The sequence below is a fragment of the Lathyrus oleraceus genome, chromosome 3 (genome assembly GCF_024323335.1).
Source record: "Lathyrus oleraceus cultivar Zhongwan6 chromosome 3, CAAS_Psat_ZW6_1.0, whole genome shotgun sequence".
Taxonomy (NCBI): domain Eukaryota; kingdom Viridiplantae; phylum Streptophyta; class Magnoliopsida; order Fabales; family Fabaceae; genus Lathyrus; species Lathyrus oleraceus.
The window spans coordinates 9,266,341-9,290,545 of NC_066581.1; the positions used below are offsets into that span (position 1 = coordinate 9,266,341).

At 36.2% G+C, this 24,205-nt stretch overlaps 3 protein-coding genes across 3 annotated transcripts; 2 read left to right on the plus strand and 1 right to left on the minus strand.

Annotated features, from left to right (window-relative positions):
- Positions 1-16,342: 16,342 nt before the first annotated feature.
- On the minus strand, positions 16,343-17,297 carry LOC127128811 (protein MAIN-LIKE 1-like). Its single transcript, XM_051058179.1, has 3 exons — positions 17,272-17,297; positions 17,003-17,129; positions 16,343-16,900 (listed from the first exon to the last, which is right to left on the minus strand). The coding sequence occupies exons 1-3, from the start codon at positions 17,295-17,297 to the stop codon at positions 16,343-16,345; spliced, it is 711 nt and encodes a 236-aa protein (XP_050914136.1).
- Positions 17,298-18,112: 815 nt separating this feature from the next.
- LOC127132092 (mitochondrial import inner membrane translocase subunit TIM14-3) lies at positions 18,113-21,695 on the plus strand. The gene is made up of 3 exons (XM_051060964.1): positions 18,113-18,346; positions 19,386-19,558; positions 21,235-21,695. Exons 1-3 carry the CDS (start codon positions 18,128-18,130, stop codon positions 21,389-21,391), a joined length of 549 nt encoding a protein of 182 aa, XP_050916921.1. The 5' UTR covers positions 18,113-18,127; the 3' UTR covers positions 21,392-21,695.
- Positions 21,696-21,905: 210 nt separating this feature from the next.
- On the plus strand, positions 21,906-23,056 carry LOC127132091 (transcription factor MYB1). The gene is made up of 2 exons (XM_051060961.1): positions 21,906-22,198; positions 22,322-23,056. Exons 1-2 carry the CDS (start codon positions 22,066-22,068, stop codon positions 22,969-22,971), a joined length of 783 nt encoding a protein of 260 aa, XP_050916918.1. The 5' UTR covers positions 21,906-22,065; the 3' UTR covers positions 22,972-23,056.
- Positions 23,057-24,205: the final 1,149 nt, after the last annotated feature.

Here is a 24,205-nt window from a genome sequence, read left to right on the forward strand (position 1 = left end):
TATGCGATAGCACCATTGTTATCACAATAGAGACCAATGGGATCCACAATGCTAGGAACTATGTCAAGTTCACTAATGAACTTTTTGATCCAAACAACTTCCTTTGCTGCACTTGAGGCAGCAATATACTCGGCCTCGGTTGTAGAATCAACAACTGTATCTTGCTTTGAACTTTTCCAGCTCACAGCGCCACCGTTTAAGCAAAACACATAACCAGATTGCGATCTAAAGTCATCCTTATCTGTCTGAAAGCTAGCGTCAGTGTATCCAATTACAACCAACTCTTCCTGACCTCCATATATCAAGAATGAGTCCTTAGTCCTTCTCAAGTACTTAAGGATATTCTTGACAGCTACCCAATGGGCATCACCAAGATCAGATTGGTACCTACTCGTTGCACTTAAAGCATACGAGACATCTAGTCGAGTACATAACATGGCATACATGATAGATCCTATTGCAGATGCATATGGAATCTTATTCATGCAATCCCTTTCTTCCTTAGTTGAAGGGGATTGTGTTTTTGATAGACACATGCCATGTTGCATAGGTATGAATCCTTTCTTGGAATCATGCATATTAAAGCGTCTCAGCACTTTGTCTATGTATGTACTCTGACTTAGGCCAAGCAGTTTTTGTGATCTATCTCTATAGATTATGATTCCTAATATATAGGCTGTTTCACCCAGGTCCTTCATAGAAAAGCATTTCCCCAACCAAGACTTTACTTGTTGCAGGGTAGGGACATCGTTTCCAATGAGTAATATGTCATCTACATATAATACTAGGAACACGATCATGCTCCCACTAACCTTCTTGTAGACACAAGGCTCATCTTCGTTCTGGATTAATCCATATTGTTTTACCGTTTCATCAAAACGAAGATTCCAGCTTCTAGAAGCTTGCTTCAATCCATATATTGATCTTTGTAGCTTACATATCTTTTGGGCTTCTTCTGGTATGTCAAATCCTTCAGGCTGTGTCATGTACACATCCTCAAGAAGATTCCCATTGAGGAAAGCAGTTTTGACATCCATCTGCCATATTTTATAATCATGATATGCAGCGATAGCAAGTAAAATCCGAACAGATTTAAGCATTGCAACTGGTGAAAAGGTTTCATCATAGTCAACCCCATGAATTTGTTTATATCATTTTGCAATCAGTCTTGCCTTATAGGTATGTACCTTACCATCCATGTCGGTCTTCTTTTTGAAGACCCACTTGCATCCTATAGGATTAACTCCTACAGGAGGCTCTACAAAGGTCCAAACTTGGTTTGTGTACATGGAATCCATTTCAGATTTCATGGCTTCTAGCCACTGCTCAGACTCGGGACCAGTTATGGCCTCTTGGTAGGTCACAGGCTCATCTTGATCCATGAGTAATACATCACCTTAATCTGTTATGAGATATTCATATCTCTCAGGTAGGTGACGTATCCTGCCTGACCTACGCTGGTCTTGTTCTACTTGAGCAGGTTGCTCTTCCACAACTACTTGTGTTTCCTGCTCTAATTCCTCCATAGGTGTATCGATGCTTTGTGATTCTTGAATTTCTTCAAGATCTACTTTCCTCCCACTGATTCCTTTGGAAATAAAATCCTTTTCTAGGAAAACTCCAGTTCGAGCGACAAACACTTTGCCCTCAGAAGGATTGTAGAAGTAATACCCTCTTGTTTCTTTAGGATACCCCACAAATAAGCATTTGTCAGATTTGGGCTCAAGCTTAGTTGAAATTTGTCGTTTCACATAAACTTCGCAACCCCAAATCTTCATGTAAGACATATGTGGTTTCTTACCACTCCATATCTCATATGGTGTCTTCTCAACCTTTTTGGATGGAACACGATTAAGTGTGTAAGCTGCTGTCAATAGTGCATGTCCCCAAAAGGAGTTTGGAAGATCGGCGTGACTCATCATGGATCGGACCATGTCTAACAGGGTTCGATTTCTTCTCTCAGATACACCATTCCATTGGGGTGTTCCAGGAGGAGTAAGTTGGAATAGGATCCCACACTCTTTTAAATGGTCATCAAACTCTAGGCTTAAATACTCACCACCTCGATCTGATCGAAGAGTTTTAATATTCTTACCTAGTTGGTTTTGTACTTCATTCTTGAATTCCTTGAACTTTTCAAAGGACTCTGATTTATGTTTCATTAAATACACATAACCATATCTACTGAAATCATCGGTAAATGTGATGAAGTATTGAAAACCTCCTCTGGCTGGTATGTTCAGTGGTCCACATACATCAGTATGTATGAGGGCCAAAAGATCATTAGCTCTTTCACCTTTTCCTGTGAATGGAGACTTTGTCATCTTTCCAATTAAACAAGATTTGCATGTCTCATATGATTCATAATCAAAAGAGTCCAAGAGTCCATCTTTATGGAGTTTGGAAATGCGTTTCTCATTTATGTGGCCTAATCGACAATGCCAAAGGTAAGTTGGATTTAACTCATTAGGTTTCATCCTTTTAGTATTAATGTTATAAATAGGCATTTCAAGATCAAGGACATATAGTCCATTGTTCATTTGTGCAGTAGCATAGAATATATCATTCAAATAAATTGAGCAACAATTGTTCTTTATTATAAATGAAAAACCAAACTTGTCCAAACAAGAAACGGAAATAATATTCCTGCTAATTGCAGGTACATAATAACAGTTCTCTAACTGAATTATTAAACCACTAGGTAAAGTCAATTCATAAGTTCCTACGGCTAAGGCAACAACCTTTGCTCCATTGCCAACTCGTAGGTCGACTTCACCTTTTGCCAAATCTCTACTCCTTTTTAGTCCATGCACATTTGTACAAATGTGAGAACCGCATCCAGTATCTAATACCCATGATGCAGAAGTAGATAAATTAATTTCAATAACAAAAATACCTGAAGTTGAAGTCTCTACTTCATTCTTCCTATCTTCCTGGTACTTTGGGCAGTTTCTCTTCCAGTGTGCGGTCTTACCGCAATGGAAGCAGGTGCCTTCTTTTGCTATGCCTCCACTAGGCTTCAAAGCGGCAATAGTGGGTTTGGGTTTGGCAACTTCCTTGCCTTTCCCTTTATCATGTTTGAGGACAATCCTCAGGTTTCGGTACCAATCCAGAAAATTTGTCCCAGACAATTTTTCCTTGTCAAGGGTTGATCGCAAGATGTTGTTAGAGGTGTTTGTTGTCATGGTAATCTACATAAGGATTAAGGAAAATATAAGTATCATTGACATATTTAATTAGGCCTTTAATTAAATATGCTCCCACTATTTTACTCAAAACAAATGATCCTCATCATTTGATTCGGAAAATCCCGTTGGAAGATTTTCTAGTGGGTCGAGATCCATATTTCACTTCGTTCTAAGTCCGCGTAGGCGGATTACACAGAACTAGGTTATTTAGGTAGGAACTCCTTCCAGTTGTATCTCATACAACTCTCGAAAATTTCAGTTGGGTGAATAACTCCTTATTTCAATCCATCATATGGATCATTCCCAACTCTTGCTTCTAAACATATATAATATTATTATAATTAAGTTTGACCCATCGTTTTAGCAGTTGGATATTACAATTATCCCATCGTACCTTACCAATATAGAAAATGCACCTCGCGTAGGCGAAACCTACATTATCCGATACTAGTCTTGATGAGTGCTAAAACTTGGAAAGCAAACATATATAATATTATTATTATTTGTTTAGTTAAGTTTGACCCATTGTTTTAACAGTTGGATATTACAATTATCCCATCGCACCTTACTAATATAGAACATGCACCTCGCGTAGGCGAAACCTACATTATCCGATACTAGTCTTGATGAGTGTTAAAACTTGGAAAGCATAAACTTAATATTTAATTTGAGGGAATTGCAATTTTTCTGATCTCACCGACTTATTTATCATATAAATCGTCTCTCACATGCATCAACATACATTCACATGCATCAACATACATACATACATAATGAAACAGTTATGGCCCCTAGCGCAGTTGTTCTCCCAAGCCAATGAGAGAACCTAAGCTAACCTAATAACGATTTAAGCTTCCTCAAGCAAGATCTTCAAGGTTGTCCTCCTTTGGCACTGACTTCTTTTCTTTCTTCATGTCATTACATTACATAAAAGAAACTCGTTTTACATACGAGGGAGTGAGATGAGAAAAGAAGTTACATTGAGAAATTAAAAGAGAGGCACGACACGCAGATCGTATTTTAAAACCCAAAATAAAATAAAGGAAAACTAAGGCCATAACCGATCACCACAAGACAATAATAAACACATTATTATTATAATCAATTTTAATTCTTTTAATCAATTAAAACCAAATTAAATCTCGACGACCGATCACATTACGCAGAGTTAGCCGAACGGGTGAATTTTGCCTTGCGTTAACCGGTTAACCAAATGTGTTAACCGGTTAACACTATTCAAAAACTGTTAGAAAATTTTCTTTTTGTCTTGCATTAACCGGTTAACCAAATGCGTTAACCGGTTAACACTGTTTAAAATTCTGTTCAAAAATTGTTTTCTGCCTTGCGTTAACCGGTTAACCAAATGCGTTAACCGGTTAACACTGTTTGAAAATCTCTTAAAAGGCAGTATTTCGTCTTGCGTTAACCGGTTAACCATATGCGTTAACCGGTTAACACTGTTTGAAAATCCTTTTAGAAAATAGTATTTCGTCTTGCGTTAACCGGTTAACCATATGCGTTAACCGGTTAACACTGTTTGAAAAGGTGTTTAGAAAGCACAACTCTTGTGCAGTCACAACCCCAATCGCATAACTCTCTGACAACACAACCCTTGTGTCGTCACTAACCCTGATGCACCAATTTTAGACCGTCAAACACATCTCGATTGTTGATTCAGTATGATTGATCAACACGTCATTGCTTCACCATACTAATGTCGGATCAAGAAGCAAACGACCATTGATCGCTCAAAGGAAAACAACCATTGAGTGTTTGAATGAACGAAACGAGAACACTATATCATATATAATGTATTTTGCATCAGGATTACTTATATCATATATATAACTTGATCGATCTCAATTTAATCTTTGATTCATTCTGTCTTTAATCGTATTAATATAGAAAATAAACAGTTACCAGATTCATGGTTTCGTAAATGGCTCTGATACCACTGAAGGAGAAATTGCCATCCATGGCGCAACGGAATTTAAAAATTTCTCCATTTAGTGATCCTTACGAATGGGCATGATCAGTGATAGAATCGTTACCTCTTGTGGCAATCACGAACGTTGAACGATGACAACGTCTCTACTCAGTCCACACGAACAGATTCCTTCAATCTCAGTGCTAGCTGCTACGAATGAAGGCTTTGAGTGAGAGAGAGAGGGAAACGAAATTCCAATTAGAGTGACAATGCTTCTACCCAAGGGTTCTATTTATAGAATCACTTGTGTGGGCTTCAAGCTAAAAAGCTCACTTAAGTGTATTTTGGCCCATATCTTATAATATGCCAAAATCACTTAAGTGTATGGTACCTTACCATATTTCGTATTCTACTTAAGTACACCGTACCTTACGATGTTCCTTAATTACTCTATCTCTCATCAATCCGTCCTTTGTGTGTGACCCTATAGGTTTTCGCGGCGTTGGCAATTATATTAAATCACATATTTAACATAATAAACAGTGAGCGGTATCTAGCAACACATCACTGCTACCCAAGACACGAAAATGTCATGTGATCTGACAAGTCCTTCTGTGATAATAATTATGTGTATAATTACCCCTTTGCCCTTATGTCTATATTGAACACAAGGCATAGATCGTGTCATCCTTGTCCAGTTCAATATTGGGCCCATACACATTTATCCTGTTACGCAGGATGGGCAAATTCCATCTAGGACACTCATGTCCCTCAGCATGCTTTGTGGAGTACCCATCAACTGTTTTTATGGTTATCCAGTTACGGACAATGTTAGATCAACAATAAAACACTCGACTATACATCTAGGGTCCATAGTGGTTTCAGGACGAAGAGTGGTATACATCATTATCACCATGAGAATAACTTATGACACTTTGCATAACTTTCTATACAGTATTCTCATAGCGAGTCAATCCGGTATAAATATTACTCTTAATATTCATACCTATGTTTAAGACTTGATAACTCCTTATCCATGATCCATGAGATGTGATCATCAATCTACAAACATAATAGTCTTCATGCTTTAATGTTATCTCACTTCACAATAAAGCTCGACTACGGATACTTTAAGAATAGTGTCCTTATGTTTAATGTGATCTCATGATTAAGTCATACTTGATACATTAAACGGACTAGCTATTCTAGGGACTTTATTAAACAAACGTAATAAACAAAAAGCCTTTTATTATTAATAAATAATTCGATACAAGTACCAAAAGTATTGGCCTCTAGGGCTTACACCAACATACAAGTCACTCGACCTGTATGGACCCGAGGCAAAATTATTCAAGTGAAACAGGGGATTAGTCGACTCAAACAGAGTTTTTCCAGGGTTGAGTCGACCTATGACTTGACTTGTTCAGACCCATGGTTACATGGTTCAAGTGGAAATAGACAATGAGTCAATGCAACATATGGATGAGTTGACTCATTCAGTTTTCCCAAGATTGAGTTGACCTGTGACTCGACCTATTCATACCCGAGAGTTACGCTCTGAGTCATGAGTCGACTCACAGTTCTTAAACTCTCAAAAATGAGTTTTAAGATGTGTTTTGATCAATTTAAACCAATATCTTATGAACCCAGGGTATTAACGATGATCAAGTGCATGATTCACATCTATGATATGCTCCTATATGCCTGGACATGTTGAACTTATATTTTGAACATGTTAGAGGATAAATGCATTCTATGATATGACGACACCGTCCAAAGTACACGTTATGGGCGACTAGAAAGGTTTGACATCATTAAAATAAGAACTATGCATATTTGCCCTCATATACTCCCCATTTTTGGTGATGGCAAACCGTGGCACAATCGCGTACTTTGATAGACATCCTCCCCCTGATTTTATACATACCTTTAAACATTCTGCTATTATATGCATGACTTTAAACATTCTGCTATTATAAATCTGCTAAATCAGCTATTGTGTTTCCATTGATTCTCCCCCTTTGACAACATCAAAAAGAAACAGTGAAACGGTCAACATGAAACAAAGATATTCATAAGCACTTAGTCAACGACGTTGCAACATATAGACATTAACAACCATGCACATAACATGAAGTCAATGGAAGAAGTATAGGCATAAATATTACACTGAGCAAAAGAAAATAAGTAAATAAGATTGCCACATTTGTTTAGCATAAACTTTAAGACAAATAACTAAATACAGTAACATGCATGTTAAATATGATACCTAAGCAAGTTCAAGTATAATTCAAACATAGAAATTGATCAAACTTAGATCAAGCCATAGAATGAACATCAAGAATTACATAGATCAAGTATATACATACATAGTTGATCAATATAGGTCAAATGGATATGAACGATATTACCTCCAATGGTGATAGATGACGAGTGCCCTCACATAGCCGCACTTATAAATCAAGGAATAGACAGGCATAATATATATATTTAAACGCGATCCGAGATATCGAGAACACCAAGTTCCCTACGGATATGGAAGAAAGGCTCTGTTGCAATTGGTTTTGTGAAAATATCGGCAAGTTGATTTTTGCTATCAACATGCTCGAAGACTACATCACCTTTCTCAACATGATCCCTAAGGAAGTGATGCCAAATTTCAATATGTTTAGTGCGCGAATGTAGTATAGGATTTTTGGTTAAATTGATGGCACTTGTGTTGTCACAAAAAATGGGAATACATTCAAGTTGAACATTGAAGTCAAGTAATTGTTGTTTGAGCCATAAAATTTGAGCGCAACAATTACCCGCAGCAACATATTCCGCCTCGACTGTTGACAAAGCAACTAAAACTTGCTTTTTGCTGTGCCAACTCACTAAGGAACTTGAATAAAAATGACAAGTGCCACTAGTGCTTTTCCTATCTGATTTGCAACTGGAAAAGTCGGAATCGGAGTAGCCAACCAAAGAGCAATCACTTCCCTTAGAAAATCAAAGCCCATACTTTGAAGTACCATAGAGGTATCTAAGTATGCATTTGACGACCTTTAAATATGATTCTTTGGGACATGATTGATACCTATCACACATACATATACTAAACATAATGTCTGGTCGAGATGCAGTAAGATAAAGAAGAGATCCGATCATACCTCTATACCTTTTTATATCTACGGCCTTACCATTTTCATCCTAATCCATATTAACAGCAGTAGACATTGGAGTGTCGATTACTTTGGAGTTTGCCATATCGAAGCGCTTGAGTATCTCATTACAATACTTCATTTGGCTCACAAAAGTTCCTTCTTCCAGTTGCTTAATTTGAAGTCCGAGGAAGTAATTTAGCTCCCCCATCATGCTCATTTCAAATTCTCCCTGTATCAACTTAGAGAATTCCTTGACCAAATTTATGTTAGTAGATCCAAAAATAATGTCATCTACATAAACTTGAACTAAGATAGAGTGTTTTCCTTGACGCTTAATAAAAAGGGTTGTATCAACCTTCCCTCTTGAGAATCCTTGTTCTAGTAGAAATTTGCTAAGATGCTCATACCATGCCCTAGGGGCTTGTTTGAGACTGCACAAAGCACGTTTAAGCTTATAAACATAGTTAGGATGCTCATAGTTTTCAAAACCAGGAGGTTAAGATACATAAACCTCTTCATTAATGTGACCGTTTAGGAAAGCGCTCTTAACATCCATTTGAAATGATTTGAAATTTTGAAAACAAGCATAGGAAAGCAAAAGGCGTATAGCCTCGAGTCGGGCAACCGGAGCATAAGTTTCCTCATAGTCGATGCCTTCCTCTTGGTTATACCCTTGAGCAACAAGGCGAGCCTTGTTGCGAGTTATAACTCCGTTTTCATCTAACTTGTTCCTAAACATCCATTTAGTGTCGATTACTTGATGGTCTCGCGGAGGGGGAACAAGATCCCACACCTCATTTGTTTTGAACTGATTAAGTTCCTCTTGCATTGCTAAAAACCAATGTTCATCGAGTAATGCGTCTTTGGAGTTTTTTGGCTCAATTTGAGAGACAAAAGCGAAATGATAACAAAAGTTACTTATCTTTGACTGTGTGGTAACTCCCTTTGAGATATCTCCTAGAATATTATCAATGGGATTATCCTTAGAAGATTTCAATTCCAAAGGAATATCATTTTTATTAATTGAATGATCCTCCTCTTTCTTTTCAGATATGTGATTCGGCTCCTCCTCAGCTTTTTCCGGATGGGGTTCAACACTCTTTTATTCTTGATCTTTTACTGTGTCTTCCGAAGGAACATCTGCACCATCAACAATAATACCTTCTCCGAAAATTTTCGGATAAGATTCATCAAAGGACACATGCACGGATTCTTCAATAATAAGTAACCTTTTGTTGTATACTCTATATGCTTTACTAGATTGAGAGCATCCGAGAAAGATACCTTCATCGGCTTTTGAGTCAAATTTACCAAGGTTTTCTTTACCATTGTTTAATACAAAGCATTTGTATCCGAAGATACGAAGATGTGAAACGTTAGGCTTCTTTCCCTTTAGCAATTCATAAGGGGTTTTGTTTAGAATAGGACGAATGAGCATCCTATTCAATACATAACAAGCCGTATTTATGGCATCGGTCCAAAAATATTTAGGAAGGTCGTTTTCATTAATCATAGTCCTTCCAAGCTCTTCTAAAATTCGGTTTTTACGTTCCACTACTCCATTTTGTTGTGGAGTTCTTGGAGCAGAAAAATTATGATCAATGTCGTTTGTTTCATAAAATTCCTCAAAGAGGTGGTTTTCAAATTCACCTCCGTGATCACTTCGAATAGTAACTATGCTAGTGTTCAATTTGTTTTGAGACATCTTGGCAAACTTTTCAAAAGCAGAAAAAGTGTCACTTTTACTTGCTAAGAAAATGGTCCAACAAAATCTAGAGTAGTCATCTACTATAACAAAACCATAGTAGTTTCCACCTAGACTTTTAATTCTAAATGGCCGAAAAAGGTCCATGTGAAGAAGTTCAAGGGGTCTCGTTGTGGAAACAATATTTGTATATTTAAAAGAGATCCTTGTTTGCTTTCCCATTAGGCATGCATCACATAAGTGATCTTTTAAAAATTTGATTTTGGGAAGACCAACTACTAGATCTTTTGCAACAACTTTATTTAGCAAGTCAAAGTTGACATGCGCTAATCGCCTATGCCAAAGCCACGAGTCTTCACTCATGGAGATGAGACATTTAGCGTTATTCAAAGATACTTCATTCAAGTCAAGCATGTATACATTATTTTCCTTCCAGCCCTTAAGTACATCATTCTTTTTATCATTATGTTCAATCATGCAACAATCTTTTGAAAATGATACTTTATATCCATTGTCACATAATTGGATAATACTAATAAGATTATGCTTAAGGCCTTTAACTAAAAAGACGTATGAGATAGTAGTAGAGGAGGGATTACCTACACTATCTTTTCCGAGTATACCTCCCTTGTTATTATCATCGTAGGTTACAAACCCTTTCTTCTTATCCACAAAGTCAAAGAATAAGGAAATGTCACCTATCATGTGTCTTGAGCATCCACTATCGAGAACCCATGTTCTCTCCGTATCCTCAAGACATTCCACCTACAAATTAAACAAGGGAAGGAGGTACCCAATTTTCATTGGGTCCTAGTGTGTGAGTGAAACTTTGGTTGCATTTGGACAACCATTGAAAAATGCCTTTAGGAACCAAAAATCTTCTAAATCGGCATTTAGCAATAGTATGTCCCCTCTTGCAACAATATAGACAATTTAAGTTCGGATGAGAGTTTCTTTTGCTAGCTTGATCCTTTACCACATAAGTGTACTTTTGATAAGGATTATTCATGTTACTTCTAAAATGTGATTGATCAATAACAAAGGTAACTTTAGATTGTAAAACCTTGTCTAATTTAGCTTGAAGAGTTCTAATCTCTCTTTGCCAAATGTGACAAGTTTCACATCCAGACCATCTAAACCAAAATCCCTTATCATCTTCAGTTTTGCCTTTAGTAACCTCTATCATAAATTTCTTAAGAGTTTTTAATTCCTTTTCGGAATCAGAACTCTTCTTTTCTAAATAACAGAAAATTTTCTTATTTGAGGCCAAACGTTTAAAAGTTTCCTTGGCCTCATTGTGTAGAGTACTAAAGGCATTTTACAAATCAAAATAAGATATTTTATCAACATGATCATACTTAGAATGACTTACATTCTTTTTCTTCTTTTGATGAGTCGTAAGACAAATATTGACATTTTCTTCTTCATCACTTGAGTTATCATCACTTGAAGACTCACTATCGCTCTCCCATGCAATGTATGCTCTTCTAGCTTTGCTAGATTTGTTGTGACGTTTGTCTCTTCCTTTGTCTTTCTTCAACAAGGGACAGTCCGACTTATAGTGACTGGCCTTTCCGCAATTATGGCATGATCCTTTTGACTTAGTTGTCTTACCTTCCTCTCGATTCGGGAATTTTGATTGTCTTCTATAGTTGACAGGATTTTTATCCGAATGTTGAACTTCATTCTTTCTAAGGTATCAGTTATACCTCCTTACGAACATCCCCATGTCTTCATTCAAATCTTTATCATCATCACTTGATTCACTTTCACACGCATCATTGGTGGATGACTTAGATCTTGAAGCCTTTAAAGTGATGGACTTCCTTTCAGTGTCCTTAGCTTTCTCCTTCTTTTCCTTCTTTTGACCCTTCTCATGTTTCTCAAGGTTCATGAGCTCTTACTCATGCTCTTGAAGCTTACCAAACAATATTGTCATGTCCAATGTTCTTAGATCATTGGCTTCCTTAATCGCGGTGACCTTTGGTAGCCAATCCCTGTTAAGACATCTTAAGATTTTATTAGTAGCAACATCATTAGGGGTAGTTCTATCAAGAGCATTTAACCAGTTGATTAGATGAGAAAACCGCTTTTGCATATCGACAATGGTTTCACCATCCTCCATATGAAAAAATTCAAATTCTTGAGTTAAAGTGTTGATTCTAGCTAGTTTGACATCATTAGTTCCCTCATGGGTAATTTGCAATGAGTCCCACATAGCTTTAACACTAGTACAATAGGAAGCCCTATAATATTCATCAACACCTAAGGCGACGATGAGCATATTTCTGGCTTTCCAATCATAGCTATATTTTTTCTCATCTTCTTCATTCCATTGTGCTTCAGGTTTAGGTATAACAACACCATCCGCATTGGTCATGGTTATTTCCATAGGACCATCTTGGATGACTTTCCATACCTTCCTATCAATAGAGTTGATATGGATACGCATACAATCTTTCCAATAACTGTAGTTTTCACTGGTAAAAATAGGTGCCCTATTGTACGCCCCTTTAGGATCGTTACTCATTTTCTAAAAAGTTATATACGAAGCACTAGATGAAACGACGCTCTGATACCACTTGTTAGGCGATATTATCGATCTAGAAGGGGGGTTGAATAGATCAGTGTTTAAAATTTAGTGCTTTTTCAAATTGTTTTTAAAGGTTGCGAAAGCTCCCTAGACCACAATCGTATAAACGATCCGTTAATGGAAAAATCATATATGCGTGAAACCGAATGGAATAACTAAGATAAAGATAATCAACCACTATCTAAATCAATCGATTAATTGCTACAATCCTTGATATGGTTACCTCTAATGATGAGTTAAGACAATAAGAGAATAAGTAAAATATTAATAGATTTGTGTGAGATTAGTTTTATTAAACACTTGGTGTTCACTCCACACCAAGTCTCAATTTCACTCAAATTGAATGTGCAGAATTTTACTCAGTTGCAATCAAAGTGATTGCACAAATTTATCGAACAACTACTATGCACAACAATTAAGCGATATTGATTTTACTATTAATTTCACACAAAACTTAATTTCTGCAAAATTTAAAGAGATAAGAGAAAGAAAGAACAACACCGGGTTTGTTGAGGCAGTTCCACTATCATTCTCGCTTAGGGTACGTCTGCCCTCAATTCTAAATCTAGAATTGAGATATTTTTATTAACAAGTTGCAAAGTTAATACAAGAGAATAAATGATCACCACCAACCAACCCCTAGTGTTGTTTCAGATCCTATTCACTTCTCTCCCATTGTAGCTACCTTATTGCAAGAACTCCACGTTCTCCAAAACTCTAGCTCGGCTGATTTCGATCGGATGTGCGTGAAACCTCCGGTTGTAGCTACCTTATTGCATGAACTCCATGTTCTCCAAAATTCTAGCTCGACTGACTTCAATCTCAAGACGCTTGAACCCTAACCTTCCTTCACAATCCTCCGGTTACCGTTACTTGTTTAAACGAACCCATCGTTCTTCAAACCTTTCAACCGGCTGAATCTATGAAGCATAGATTAATGCAAAAACCCCTCGACCTGTTCAAGCAACGACCACTCGACCTATTCATACAAGTCACTCGACCTGTATGGACCCGAGGCAAAATTAATCAAGTGAAACAGGCGATAAGTCAACTCAAACACGGGATGAGTCAACTCAAACAGAGTTTTTCCAGGGTTGAGTCGACCTATGACTCGACCTGTTCAGACCCGTGGCTACATGGTTCAAGTGGAAATAGACAATGAGTCGACACAACATGTGGATGAGTCGACTCATTCAGTTTTCCCAAGATTGAGTCAACTTGTGACTCGACCTGTTCAGACCCGAGAGTGACGCTCTGAGTCATGAGTCGACTCACAATTCTTAAACTCTCAAAACTGAGTTTTTAGATGTATTTTGATCAATTTAAACTAATCTCTTATGAACCTAGGGTATTAACGATGATCAAGTACGTGATTCACATCTATGATATGCTCCTATATGCCTGGACACATTGAACTTATATTTTGAACATGTTAGAGGATGAATGCATTCTATGATATGATGACACCGTCCAAAGTACACGTTATGGGCGACTAGAAATGTTTAGCATCATTAAAATAAGAACTAGGCGTATTTGCCCTCACAATGCAAACCACATATCATATTAAATCTCCAGTTTTTGTTCTCCAACATGTAACCATGCACCTTAAGCAAACACTGACGTTTTCTTGAACCAATGTTGTCTCTTTCAAAATTATGGATAGGAGTTCTATGTTTCTCGCTTCTTTCATACATCATTGTCACAAAAATGCCTCTTCTATCCGAACCATTATCGGACCTTCCGATAACCACACCAAATCTAAGTTTAGCGATCTCCATACGAATCCATTGAAGCATTTGATCACGAGATTCAAATTCTTGCTCGTTTTTAAATTGGTTCCCTATATTTATTGCCTTCACGACAACACCTTGGACATCCGGAGTAACAACTTATTTTGGGAAAACATTGGGGTGCACCATATCTAATGAAAACAATTACAACATAACAGCATATAAGTGACACTGGTGAAAACAAAACTGGAAATTGAACACATACTAGTTCTGGAAATGCATCTCCGAAAAAGTTCATCCCCGTTCCAGAGATACATTTTCGGACACAACACTCATTTTTTATAGAAAAAATGCATGATTAATGTAAATAATACAGTGAGAAATAAAGGATCTTTACCTGAAATTCTAGTGGGAAATAAATGATCTTTACCTGAAATTCTATCTTCTATTGCTCCCTTTGATGTGATGAACCAAAATATTGGAGATTTGAAGTGAAAAAATGGATTGAGAATGAAGGTTTTTTTGATGAGGGGTTGAGTTGAAATACAAAAATGGCAATAATGACTGTGTGATCATGCAGCTGACGCTAGTATCATATTATTCTGGAGATGCATCTCCGGAAGTATTTGACATGCAAAGGTAACTGAATAGTTCAAAATCCCGCCCAAACTTTCAACTATGTATCTTCTGAATTTCTACTGAACTGATCAACTATGAATATATTTCATGAAATGTTCCTTAGCCACCACGCAGAATTATTTAAATGACCCTAGTTTCAGGAGACGCATCTTCTGACACACCAAATTTTGAATGAACTTTGAAATATTCCAGAGATGCATCTCCGTAACAATTTAAAATATACCATACATCCCACTCAGAAGCCATTATACACGTGAATTGGATCGGAGATGCATCTCCGTGAATATTACGGAGATACATCTCCGTAACGTCTCAAAACTTAGTCTTTCATGTTATATTTTATTTATCTGTATTCAAATGAAGATTTAAACCATACCATACGATCGAAAAACAAAAATTTACATACATAATTTTAGATGGTAAAAAAACGCCATACATAAATAAAATACAAATAAAGTAACAAGACCATTAAAATAAAATACATACCATAATACTACAACTATATACTAAGACACTACTATGTATGTCTGACTACCTCTCCTTTACCCCCTCTACCTTCTTTGTTAGCTCTGCCTCCTTAGACATCAATCTCTCTCGTCCCCCAGTGTTGTCTGCGATGCATCAATTCCCCTCGTGCCTCCGTCATGATGGCATCTAGGACCTGTTTCACATCAGACCCATCAGGGAAGATACCTCTAGTATCTCCTGATGAGTTAGTCTCGGCAGATCTCCTAGAGTAGCCTACACCATGTATGAACGTGACACCCTAAAGAACCATCTGATGTACCCTTCGAGGTTGCTCCAGTCTCTCTCAGCTATGGTAGTCCGTGCCTCCTCCAGTACCAGATGACTCTCATAATCATCAAACAAGTTCTCTATCTATATACGTGTCAAGGTAGGAAGAGAAGAGACATTAGGGTGTGGGGGAATGGTCTGAGTGTAGTTGAACTGTCGCATGACGCACTCGAGCAGATGATGAGCAATGAGACACGATCCATATGCCAACCATCCAGAGTATAACATTATCTCGTCAAATGTATGCGTCTCACGGTGATCAACATAGTTGTTGAAGTGCCTGTCCTCAACAACTAAATGGACAAGATAGACTATATAAGGCTCGATCACCTGGTTCCTTTTGAGCGGGATAAAAGTAGTAGCACACGACATATCCTCAGTGTAATAAGGTACACTCTCTCAACCAGAGATGCGTCGGAAGTGATGAAGGATCCAACCTTGAAACGAAAAGTTTCGAACACACGAATCATCAGTAATGGCTATGCAAAGAGGAAATGAAAATGACAAAGAAACATTAAAAGAACAATAATTATTACCGCCAGTAGTGTGACGTTGATTCGTCTTCCACATATAGCCACCTCACAGCTACGAATACACGTAGACCAAACAAGTCACCCCCTCAATTGTACTCATAGATGACGTCTGTATATGTGACACTCTTGTCCATAAAAATCGTAGTTCCAACCAAATAAAGCAGGTATACTCTCAATGCATACGAGGTGTGGAGCGCCACCGGCTCATCATCACCATCAGCCTGGTGTGCACTCAAGAGCGCATCCTCATATACCTTCTTTAGGTATACAAATCTAGCATGAGCACCCCTGATCTTATCCAACTCATCCATCGCCTCCCCTGGATCAACCCCTAGATACTCTATCATTATCTCGGGTGCCTCGTCTTTGGCCATCCTATCATGATCTAGAAATCTCCCTCTGATCGAAAGATGTAGCAAACACGAGACATCATCAAGTGTGATAGACATCTCACCATGCGGGAGATAAAATAACGAGGTCTCCGAGTTCCATCTCTCCACCAATTCATTAAGCATCTTGTGGTTGACCGTAGTATAACTGATCATGTACAAGTCCTTCAGGCCAGATAAGGACAAAACTGATCGAAACCATTCCTCATTCGGCTGAGTAAATGCATTAATCTTCCTCTCATGGTTAAGAAACTTCTACAAATCACGCTCTTGAAATTTATAAAAAACAATCAATGTCAAAAATTTGTCAATTAGAATTAACGTAAAAAAATAAATAATGAATTCAACTAATGTTACCTCTGGCTCGGCACCCGCAACAGCCTCACCCTCCGGAGGTGGCACTGGATCAACATACGCAATAGTAAAAGGTGGGAGTGGATCAACAACATCAACAATAAGAGGTGACACTGGTGAAACCTGACGCCTGTGGGAGGATGAGGCAGTGATACGTCAGATGGTGAATCTCGTGCCCTACGGGAAGAAGAAGATGAAGTGGCATGAGGAGAAACACGAGCCTCAGAAGTAGATGGATTTTCCTGACCAGAGGGACCAGGAGCCTCTTGAACCTATTGACTCTTCTCCCTCCATACATATACGTGTTGAACAGCCATCTCGTGCCTCAATCTATCCCGTCTATCAGCCATTATGCAAGTAAGTTAAAGTAAAAGGCAGATCATTAATGCAGGAAAATAACACAAGTAAGAAAATAAAAAAAATAAAAAAGACTGAGTAAATTTCGGAGATGCATCTCCGGTTACTGGGAAACTAAACTGCTAAATTTTTTTGGAGATGCATCTCCGAAATTTTCTACAACTCAGAAGTTGCTTCAATGGTGTCAATGTACCGTATGCAATGTCAAAAAAACTTATTTTGATCATCATTTTCATCCAACAAACATCTAATACATTATTTCTAAACTATCTTAAATGTTATTTCTAACTCTAATCATTGATTTCTACTCATTTACACTAAAATTAAAAAAATTATCGAAAATTCAAAAAACTTACAAGAAATTGATGTTTTATATGTTGTTTCTGATGTTAGAGATGGTGATTGAAGTTTCGTTAAGCCTTGATGAATGAGTTTTGAGTTGGTGTAGAGAAACAAATTGAGAGAGTTTGAAGAATGCTTTTGAGAAAAATGAGAAATGAGGAAGAATAAGGATCTGACGCAATTTAACCTCCAAAATATTTCAGAGATGCATCTCTGAATTGTTTTGAAGGTTAACTGATCTTTGAATATGTCCGAAGACACATCTCCAAAATTTGAGGACATTTATATATTTTTGCGTGGTGCATACAAAATTACGAGGATGCATTAAAAACATCCTCAAATTTACTTACATATGCCTAACCCAATTACAATTAGGGTTTTTCAAACCTCCAACCTACATAGCCCATAATCTGAAGGGCTTTACGATAAATGAGCTATGGGACTACTTCCAATACCCTCTTTTGTCTTACAGCACCCCACCCATATGGAAAAAAAAACCTAGCTTCTCTTCCCTTTCTCTCTCAAGAAAACAATATTAACTTGCGAATCAAGACAATTTCAAAAACAAAAACTCAAATTTCGTTTCATTCTATTCTTCAACCCTATTTCGAATTCTCCATATTTCGTTGTCAAGGTTTTCAAATTATGGTAAGCCTTTCTTCGTTAAACACGTTATTTCTGCTGGTTATGTCTGTAATCTCATAAACAACAAAAACCCTATGCTTTTCCCCACTCCCCTTTAAGTTTTCGATTCCAAAATGCTTTTTTTGTTTCTCACTTTTTGATATCCCCTTTAAGTTTTATCCATGATCTCTTTTTGAATGTTAGGTTAGCTGTTTAATGTATTGGGTTTTGTTTTCAATTTTGTTGGGCTCTAGGGTGGTAGAGGGTTTGGGAATGAGGTTTTGCATTGATATGTTGAAACCAGAAGCTAAATTGACATACTTAGCCTCTGTTTGGTTAAACAGCTTACTTAAGTGCTTATTTGTAAGTTATTGCATTAGATAAAAGTTAAACTGTCTTCATATAAGCTGCTTTCATAAGCTATTTTGGAGAGATTATGAAAATAAGCTGAAAACTACTTATGGACAAATAAATGTTTATGGCTGTAGATAAGCTTAAGTAAGCCAACTCAATCAGACACTCGTTGACTCTTTTTTATTTGTTGTTTTAAGTTACAATACAATATAATGAGAATAGTACCTGCCTGTTTGGATTGACTTATTTGAGCTTATCTTATGTCATAAATTTTGGCTGAACATATGGGTCGATAAGTTTTGTCACAATGTTTGGAAAAGCTTATTAAAACAGCTTATAGCATTATTCATTAACTTTTTTGAGCTTATTTTTATAAGTTCTCAAAGTTAATTTATGAAAACAATTTATAGCACGTATAAAAACACTTCAAATTTATGTTATCTTTTGTTAGAAAAATTGTTTATGCAAGCTTTTTCATAAGTGCTTATTTTGATAAGCACTTGTGCTATAAGCTCCAAATAAGTTGTTTATCCAAACAGACCCTTATTGTATTGATTAGCATATTTTGGATTTTAGTTGTCCTGGCCATATGCCCCTTTTTATGATACCAGGATTATTGAAGGGTTTGACCTATTAGGAGTGCTTTTGAAAATTTGTTGACATTCAAGTTGTGTTTCTTTTGTGAAACTGAAATTGAAATTTGGAACAGGCTACACCTTTAATGGCAGGGATAGCTGTGGCTGCTGCAGCATATGCCGGTAAGGTTGGTATTCAGGCTTGGCAAGCGTTCAAGGCTAGACCACCTGCATTGCGTAAATTTTATGAAGGCGGTTTTCAGCCTACTATGACTAGAAGGGAAGCAGCTCTCATACTTGGTGTTAGGTACTGTCATTTTTGTTTTCTAAGATTTGAAGGTATTGATTGTGAGAAGGTCATTGCAACAATAACTTCAAGAAAAAACTAGCAAGATATTATTAGTTTTGTTTAATGAAAGAATGCATTATTGTTTTGTTTGTCACATTTTCTTTTGGATATCGATTTATTCATTAAATTAAGACATAAAAATGTTTCAAGTCAGTCAACAACAACAGCAACTACAACAACAACAACAACCAATCCTTATTCCACTAAGTGGGGTTGGCTACATGGATCAACTTTCGCCATAATGTTCTATCCATAATCATGCTTCTATCCATATCGTTAACCTCGAGTCCCCGCAAATTTTTCTTGTTGTTTATTTTGAATCCTCACATTTCCAAATTGCGTATACCAGTGTTTTGTTTACTGGGGTTAGTTTGTCACTGATGTGGAATACACATTGCTACTTTGTTGTGTTCTTCCTCCACACTTTACATTTCATATTCTCATAATTTGTTTATGTCACATCACATGTATGGTGTTTTTTGCTTTTCTTTTTCTGTTAATTAAATTCCATTATTTATTAATTAACTACTTGCCTTGCCTTTGTTCCTGTATTCTCATTTCTCGACAGCCACACCATCATTCACTAAACCACAATCACATTGCTTTTCTTGTTATGGACTTTTAATTATGCATGAGATTGATGGAGATTGTCAGTTTAGATTTTGACGTCTGATTATTAATTTGAATGTTAGATCTTTGAGTTTATATATATATATATATATATATATATATATATATATATATATATATATATATATATATATGATATTGGTATAAATTATCTATCTTGTGTGTATCTAATATTTTGCGGGTCAGCTGCTTCACACTTTAACATAGGATTGACCACTATGATGTTCATTTTCTTAGTTTTGTAATTGTTCATACCTTCGAACTGATTCAAATTGCTAAGAAATCAAGAAAATAATTTATTACCTAGAACTAATTCTTGTCCATTTGATGTTGCTATTCATTCCTCCTTAGTTTGCTTTAACTGTGAATCATGTGATTGTACTTTGATATTACCCTGCTCCTATTGCAACTTGTGACTTGGGAAGTGCACTTCTTTGTTTAATTGAACAGGAGAGCATAATTATTTATGTGATTGAATTTAAAGTTTTGTGCAGGTTTTCCATATTTTGCTTTCCATATTTCTTATTACTCTGAGATTCAGATAGCTTCTGTAGACTGTAGTTCTGTACTGTCTACTGATTTTCAGCTTTAGTGTTTTCTATCCTGAATGATGAGAAATTGATGAAAAGTACTATTTCTGATTCTGGCTGGTTTCGTGGAAATTCAAGTGTACTTGAAATTAGCAACTTATTATTTTTGATTTCATAATTTTCAGTTTTAGTACTTCTCAAAATTAAAATGTGGTATGTTTGATTTTAGACTAGACTGCTTTAACATATGAGAATAATTTCAACCACTTCATTCAGTTTTGCTTATTGGCCGGAGCTTAAAGAGCATTATGAGCTGAAGTGTTTCTTATTTTGCCTGTATTTTCCCTCTTATGTCTTGTTATATAATTTTATTGACGATTATTGAATTATGTGTGTAACTGCGCTCTTGACAAAAAAATTTACCATAAACTTTTTCATCCTTCACATGCTGATTTTCAATTGTCAATGTGGCAGACAGACCACTCCAACAGATAAGATCAAAGAAGCACATCGAAGAGTGATGGTTGCAAATCATCCAGATGCTGGTGGCAGCCATTATCTTGCTTCCAAAATCAATGAAGCAAAAGACATGATGCTTGGAAAGTCCAAAGGTAGTGGATCTGCATTTTAAGCCGTGTAACCTCAACAGTTCAGACTTTAGAAGCCGCACTTGATTCAATGTCAGATTATAAATTTTGTACTCATCCCACAATAATTTTATTAGACCCAAATATATAGTGAGAAAGTTGAATATGCGTTATTATCGTCGTCGTCGAGAAGATAAAATTATTGTAACCTGACTTGTGTCATTAAAGTTGAGTTGAGAAAGCAATCTGTAGGTTCTCTTATTTTCCTCCTAGGTTCTCTTATAATGACTTGGAATGTGATCTATTGTAAACTTCTGAGTTACTAATAATGCAAGTTACTTTTGTGTTTTTGCTTGCTGAAAGAAAATGCATTGTTTATTTATTAAGTAACAGCTATTCATTTGGGCTTTTTCTAATGGGCTTGGGCCTGACATTCATGGAAATCGTCAGAAAGCTGCTGGCCCAATTTAGAGCATCTGCCTATAAAATTGGAACAGGTCAAACAGAATATAGCCACTGCTGGCTTTCAACTCAGTTAATCAATTTAAAATTCAACAACCACCACAATGTCATGATCCATGGGTTTAATGCATTATTCTAAGAGTTGGTATAGCTATCTTCTGAACATTTAAAAAGAGAACAAAGTTGAATTTGGGAAGCATGATCTGAACTGGTATAAGCCTGCTTCAATATCTATCTTTCTTGTCTTCAAAAGAAGATGGGAAGAGCTCCTTGTTGTTCAAAAGTTGGGTTGCATCGAGGTCCGTGGACTTCTCGCGAAGATGCATTGCTCACCAAATATATTCAAGCTCATGGAGAAGGCCAATGGAGATCACTTCCAAAAAGAGCTGGTAATTTAATCTGTTTTTTTTCTTCCTTGTCTTCAAAGTTTTTTAGTTATGGTTGAACCTTGGTCCTTTAACTCAAACGAGCTGAACTAACATTACGAAAATATGGTTTGATGATTAACGCAGGGCTTTTGAGATGCGGAAAAAGTTGCAGACTTCGATGGATGAACTATCTGAGACCGGATATAAAGAGAGGAAACATAACTCCTGATGAAGATGATCTTATTATAAGAATGCATTCGCTTCTGGGTAATAGATGGTCTCTTATTGCCGGAAGATTACCAGGAAGAACAGATAATGAGATAAAGAATTACTGGAACACGCATCTCATTAAAAAACTCAAAAATCAAGAACAACAACCAGAGGAGAAGAAGAAGAAAAAGAAGCAGAAGAACGAAAAGAACAAAATCATAACAAAAGTACCAGAAGATGATTCGGAGAGGAAGACATTAGTTTATCTACCAAAGGCGATAAGGGTCAACAAGAGTTTATCATATATAATACCAAGAAGTGATAGTACCTTAAACATGGAATCCAACTCAGTAAAAACAAGCCAAGAGGAAAAAGAGCAAAGAGAAGAAACAAAAGAGGGAGAGAATGATGGGTTTGGATTGTTCTTTGGTGAACAGTTCCATGAAGATTTGGTCAACAACAATGAGATGGAATGGCAATCTGGTTTTCTTGAGAAATTGTATGAAGAGTACTTGCAGGTATTGAAGAATGAAGAGAATCATGAAAAACTGTTAGATTCTTTTGCCGAGTCTTTATTGGTGTGAGTGAGTAATATATGTATTATGTATGACAAAAAATATTTTGAAGCAATTAAGGAAAATCAAATAAACTTGCTACCTAAGAAATATTTGAAGACTAGAATATAATTAAGTAGGTAAGCTATAATATAATACACATTACTTGATTACTAGTTATTTAAAAAGTAATTTATGACTTATTATTATGCATCACTAAATGTCTCTCAGACGGTCTCACTTAATTTTTTTTAGGTGAATTAGACCTCAGAATTTCATTTGAGTAAGAAAGACTCAAACTAGATGAATTAGATCTCAGAATTTCATCCGAGTAATAAAGACTCAAACTGTATCGCAAACACTATTAGGGTTCGGGTTCGGTTGAATTTGAATATGAAACCATTATGTTTTGCTAAGATTGGAGGGTGAATTTGTACATTTGTTTTTTTTAGTATGTTGTCTTGATAGTGGGAATCATGATTTATCCTTGTAATTATAATTTTTCTAAATAAAATATAGTATTCTGTAACCCCGTGCACCACACGTTCCATGCTCTAGTAAATTTTTTTTGTATTTTAAATAGAATCAGAAATGGGATCTTCTGTAGCAAGATTTTTAGTATTAAGAACATGGGGGTTGTATAGTTCTTTGGTGAACACTATGGTTTTCTTGAGAGCATGAATGAAGATCGACATTTTTAAATATTAAAGAATTTAAAGAATCATGAAAATCTATTAGTATATTTTGCTCAGTACTCATTAGCGTGAGTAATAATCAATCTATAATAAAAAAAAATTAATTTTCAAAATAATTTATTTAAAAGATAGATTAGCTCTTTTTTTTTCTTCTCTTTGTTCTGAGATTGACTTAATGGTGTATCAATGTAATGAAAATAAGAGATACTCATTTTTTGTGTTATGATTGATGTAATATCTAGTGAGATTCATTTGTTATATTTTTATTGAGTTTCAAACTAAATTTTATTTATTAAAATATTGGCAAAAACTAGTATTTTGTAAAAGTGTTGAATGTAGTGATATACTCTATTCTAAACATTGCTTGCGGATTTCATTCAAAAAAAAAAGTTTTGTTTAATATTTACATTTATGGTTTAGAAGGGTGTCATGGATCTCATTCCAAATGCCCATCAAATTCATGTTGCAGTGACTTTGCATTTGTGTACGTTTGGAAGTAATCATTAATATTTTTTCAAATCTGCTAAGAGTTTTTTTATCCAATGATGTGAGTGAATATTTCTTTAAAA